General features: G+C 34.6%; 1 protein-coding gene across 1 annotated transcript; it reads right to left on the bottom strand.

The window, feature by feature from the left end:
- On the bottom strand, positions 461 to 3,748 carry LOC109235637 (protein STAY-GREEN, chloroplastic-like). The gene is made up of 4 exons (XM_019401856.1): positions 3,255 to 3,748; positions 2,962 to 3,135; positions 1,418 to 1,585; positions 461 to 1,147 (listed from the first exon to the last, which is right to left on the bottom strand). The coding sequence occupies exons 1-4, from the start codon at positions 3,369 to 3,371 to the stop codon at positions 803 to 805; spliced, it is 804 nt and encodes a 267-aa protein (XP_019257401.1). The 5' UTR covers positions 3,372 to 3,748; the 3' UTR covers positions 461 to 802.

Genomic DNA, 4,519 nt, shown 5'->3' with positions numbered 1-4,519 from the left:
AAATTATCATCCCAAACAGATTTTTAAAGAATACTATATGTTTATACCAAACGTCAAATGCAAGCAATTCATTTCACCGAATTAAAATTCTGAATCTGCTTCTGATCAAACGTTTCCCATGATGGTCAAGATTTACCAAGTTTGTAAACACCTCATTCATCTAAGAACTATTTTTAAATTTTGCTAGGGTTTTTCTATCTTCTGAAGGGGAGACTTGGAGCAAAGGTAAAATTATACCTGTGTGACCTATAGGTTACGAGTTCGAGCTGTGAAACCAACCACTAATGCTTGCATTAGGATAGACTATCTATATTAATACCTTTGAAGTGCGGCCCTTTTTCGAACCCTGCGTAAATATGAGATACTTTGTACACCAGGCTGTCTTTTTCTGTCCCTTGGTGACACAGTTAGATGCACGTTTCCATCAAGTGCAACTGTTCATTAGGCATAAATTTAGATCATGAAAAACATAACAATGCATTAGGCAAACCAAACTAACTTTAATTGACTAGCACACAACTATTAGGTATCACCATCCTAAACCTAATGCTTTTGTCTTTAATCATGACTCCAATATTATTTACATTTCCAATCAATAAACAATCCTTTTTCCATAGCCCTATACAACACCGATAACAATAACAACTATGCTTCAGTCACAAACCCGAATAAAGGAGAAAGATTCCAGTAGACTGACAGCCAGCCAATGTAAAACTAGCCAATTCGTGATGTTTTCATAACCCTATAATGATAATTAATTAATTACGATAAAATAACATAAACCAACAGAATCATTATCTTTTTAACTTTGCTGCTCTTGCAAGCCTTGGATGGGCTCAACATCAGTCCCAGAAATATCATCAGAATTCCAAGGAATCAAACTCATTGGGGGAAAGCAACAAGAACAAGATTCTTGACAAGGTTGTGGTAAATCCCAGTTGCTATTGCTTGTAGTGTTTGTATTTCCCATTTTCCCACCTACCCCACCAGAAGATGAAGGGGAAGCTGCATCTTTGAGTGGACCCCAACACTCTACTTTGTTGAATTCTTGAATGTTTGAGTGAAAATAAACCCAAACTAAAGCTTCTTGTAACTCTGGATAATTGTTTAGTAAATTCCCATCTCCATGAACAAAAGCCTTCAGAACCTAATGCACAGAAAATAAAATAAAATAAAAATAATGTCCATTTTCTAAAAAGGCAGCCTGGTACTAAGCTCCCGTTATGCGCGGAGTCCGGGGAAGGGCTGGACCATAAAGGACTATTGTACGCAACCTTACCCTGCATTTCTGCAAGAGGCTGCTTTCATGGCTCGAACCTGTGACCAAATACTGGTCACATAGCAGCAACTTTACCAGTCACGCCAAGGCTCACCTTCTTTCTGAAAATATGATATTACAAACAATTTATGAACTTACCACAGGGAGCTCTTTGCAGAAGATATAGTATCTGAGTCTAGCAAACAAGTCTAACAAGAAATGGCCTCCACTAATGTGACAGTGGACATGAAGTGACATCTTCCCTTTAACTTTCTTCCATTCTGCAACCACTTCATCTCTTTGCAATCTATTATACCACCCTTGCAACTGCAAATCAGACATCCAATCTCCTCTTTTTCAATAATTTTCTCAACAAAATTTCTATTAATATACCAAAATATTAAAAATTCAGTGTAGAGACGCATTCAAGATTTAAAGGAACCCCTTAATATCTTCAAATTTTTTATATATGTATATTGGGAAGAGTCCTAGATAGTAGCACACGTGCACCTGCAACTTGCATGCTAAATTCGCCCCTAGATCAGTGAAGAACATAGGCGGATGGAGCCTATGTTCAATGGTTTCAACTGAACCTAGTATATTTTGACATAGAATATAGATATAGATATGAATAGTCAATAAAATTTCAAAAATATAAAATTATAACACATAATTTCAAAGTATAACCTGTTCAGCACTATGAATTTAAAAAGTTGAACCTATCAAATTGTACCAAGAATGGTACTTATTAGTGAAATTTACTTTACTTTATCAAGAATGAACCTATCAAATTTAAATTTTAAAAATCTACCTCAAGTGATGAATGACAATTACCCCAATAAAGTAATTGATCATCAGCTGCAGTATTTAGCCCATAAATACTAGTTAGGAGTTTTACAGATTTTTTTTCTTAGCAGAAACGTATTTGCAGCAATCACGCTTCGTGTCACAGGGCGTCAATCCTCACGAAGCGGATGAATTCCTTTTGTCCACAACCTACTTACCCTCTCTAAGATGCAGAGAACTAATCCTAGCCGCCCTCTCTTGAGTCTCCCAAACACCCATAGTGGTGTATACATAAGGCTTAGGGTTAGACCTAACGAACCGACTAATTAGCCAGCACCCCTTATGGGTGTATCATGTCCAAAAGGCTATTTTTTTCCATGGACCTTAAAGATCTTATGACTCCAAATTTACACTAAGAAAACTACTTCAAGAATCAATATATCAAAACTATTTTTGAGGATCTGACACGGGTCCGACACCTATTTTGGAGAATCCGCACAACACAGAAGAAAACTACTCCAAGAATCAATATATCAAAATTATTTTTGGAGGATCTGACACGGATCCAGCACCTATTTTGGAGAATCCACACAACGCAGAAGAAAACTACTCCAAGAATCAATATATAAAATTATTTTTGGAGGATCTGACACGGGTCCGGCACATATTTTGGAGAATCCGCGCAACACAGAAGAAAACTACTCCAAGAATCAATATATCAAAACTATTTTTGGAGGATCTAACACGGGTGCGGCAGCTATTTTGGAGAATCCGCGCAACACAGAAGAAAACTACTCGAAGAATCAATATATCGAAACTACTACTACTAAGGTAACCCTCCCCTGTTCACTCTCTTTCTCTCAGCAGTACGAACACAAAGAACATATGTTATCAGGTTAAAAAATAGAATTAATTACCTGAGAATTATTAATGGTCTGAGAGATAGCCAAAGTGAGTTTAGAGGTAACATCACTATGAGTCAATGTATATGTTCTTGGCAGCTTTCCTGGATGTTTTTTCTCATCAACTCCTAAAAAAAGTACCTTCAACTTTGAGGCTTCAAATATAGCTGGTCCAAATAACCTTGCCACCTATTAATTTAAGAAACAAATAAACTATCAACGGAATTCAATTAAAAATTGGAGAAAACAATATCTGAATATTAAATTCTGAAAAGCAAAAAGGAGAGAAAAAGAGAGTGGAAAATTACAGGGACTATGGATTGATTCTTGTTGGATTTCCTTCTGGTTTTGTATATAAAAATAGAGCTTTGCTTTTCAGGTTTGAGCTTAGATGGAACTACTAGAGAAGCAGTTAAAGTTCCCATCTCAGAAACACCTGAAATTATAGCTATTTCTGAGATTCAAGAAGATGGGTATACTAAATTCCTTGAATCTTGGAGCTCCAATATATCAGGAAAATTCTAAAAAAATATTTTTGATTAAATATATGTACAAGTTAGGTGTTGAAAAAAGTGAGCAAAGGATTAGTTTGATTACTTTGTTGCTTTTGCTTTACTTAGATTTTTTTTTTTTCGTGAATGCGTTAGGCTTTGGTGACTTTGAAGATTGGCATTCATACGTGTAATTGTGTGTGTGTTTTTACACTTTTACTGTGTGAGAGAGAAGGAAAATGAGACCAGAGAGATGTAGAAAAAACTGGAAAGAGACAAAAAAAGGCAGTAGGCATTGCGTATTGAGTGTTGAAATTAGAAGAATATGATTGCTTAAACCAGCTTCTTAGTTGTGATGTTAACTTTATTTTATTAAGGGGTCGTTTGGTACAATGATAGGGATATTCCACTGGAATATTTTATGGGATTAGTTATTTTACTTTTTATATAAGATAATTAATTCTATTATTTTAGTGTAAAAACTATTCTGGGATAAGTTAATACCCAAACCAAACATAGGATAAAGTTAATCCAAAAATTTATTTCGGAATTATTATTCTCATCCTATGTGCCAGACAATCCTTAGGGCTCCTTTAGTACGAGGGATAAGAGATAATTAATTTCGGAATTAAATTTGAGATAAGTTCATTCCATGTTTGGTTGGGATAAAAATGTGGTATAACTAATTTCGAAATTAGTTATCCTGGAATTGTAGTATTTTTTTATCCCCATGGGAGGGTGAGATAACTAATCCCGAAATAACTAATCTCGAAACAATTAATCATGAGATGCCTTACTTCCCAACCAAACTACCCCTTAGAGTGTTTTTTTGCTGCATGATTTAGGTTTAAACACGTAGGTGTTTTAGGCGTCATTTGTTTCTTTTAAGATTAAGACGTCTGAATCTAAATACACATCTGAATATTAAGATGTATATTAAGATTAAGATATCTGAATCTGAATATATTAAAATGTGTATGAAGATCTAAATAAAAATAATTAAGACTGTTTGATTTTTAACATCTGAAAGTATAAAATTTATCTTTATTTGAAAATTAATAAACATAAAATTCAAATGAAAT

The sequence above is a fragment of the Nicotiana attenuata genome, chromosome 1 (assembly GCF_001879085.1).
Source record: "Nicotiana attenuata strain UT chromosome 1, NIATTr2, whole genome shotgun sequence".
Taxonomy (NCBI): domain Eukaryota; kingdom Viridiplantae; phylum Streptophyta; class Magnoliopsida; order Solanales; family Solanaceae; genus Nicotiana; species Nicotiana attenuata.
This window is presented reverse-complemented; position numbering and strand designations above follow the sequence as displayed.

Excerpts from the sequence above, each read along its gene's own strand:
- LOC109235637 (XM_019401856.1), bottom strand. The coding sequence starts at position 3,371 with ATGGGAACTTTAACTGCTTCTCTAGTAGTTCCATCTAAGCTCAAACCT. Across the intron at positions 3,136-3,254 it reads AGAATCAATCCATAGTCCCT|GTGGCAAGGTTATTTGGACC; the intron begins GTAATTTTCCAC and ends TTAAATTAATAG. Across the intron at positions 1,586-2,961 it reads AGACCATTAATAATTCTCAG|TTGCAAGGGTGGTATAATAG; the intron begins GTAATTAATTCT and ends TCTGATTTGCAG.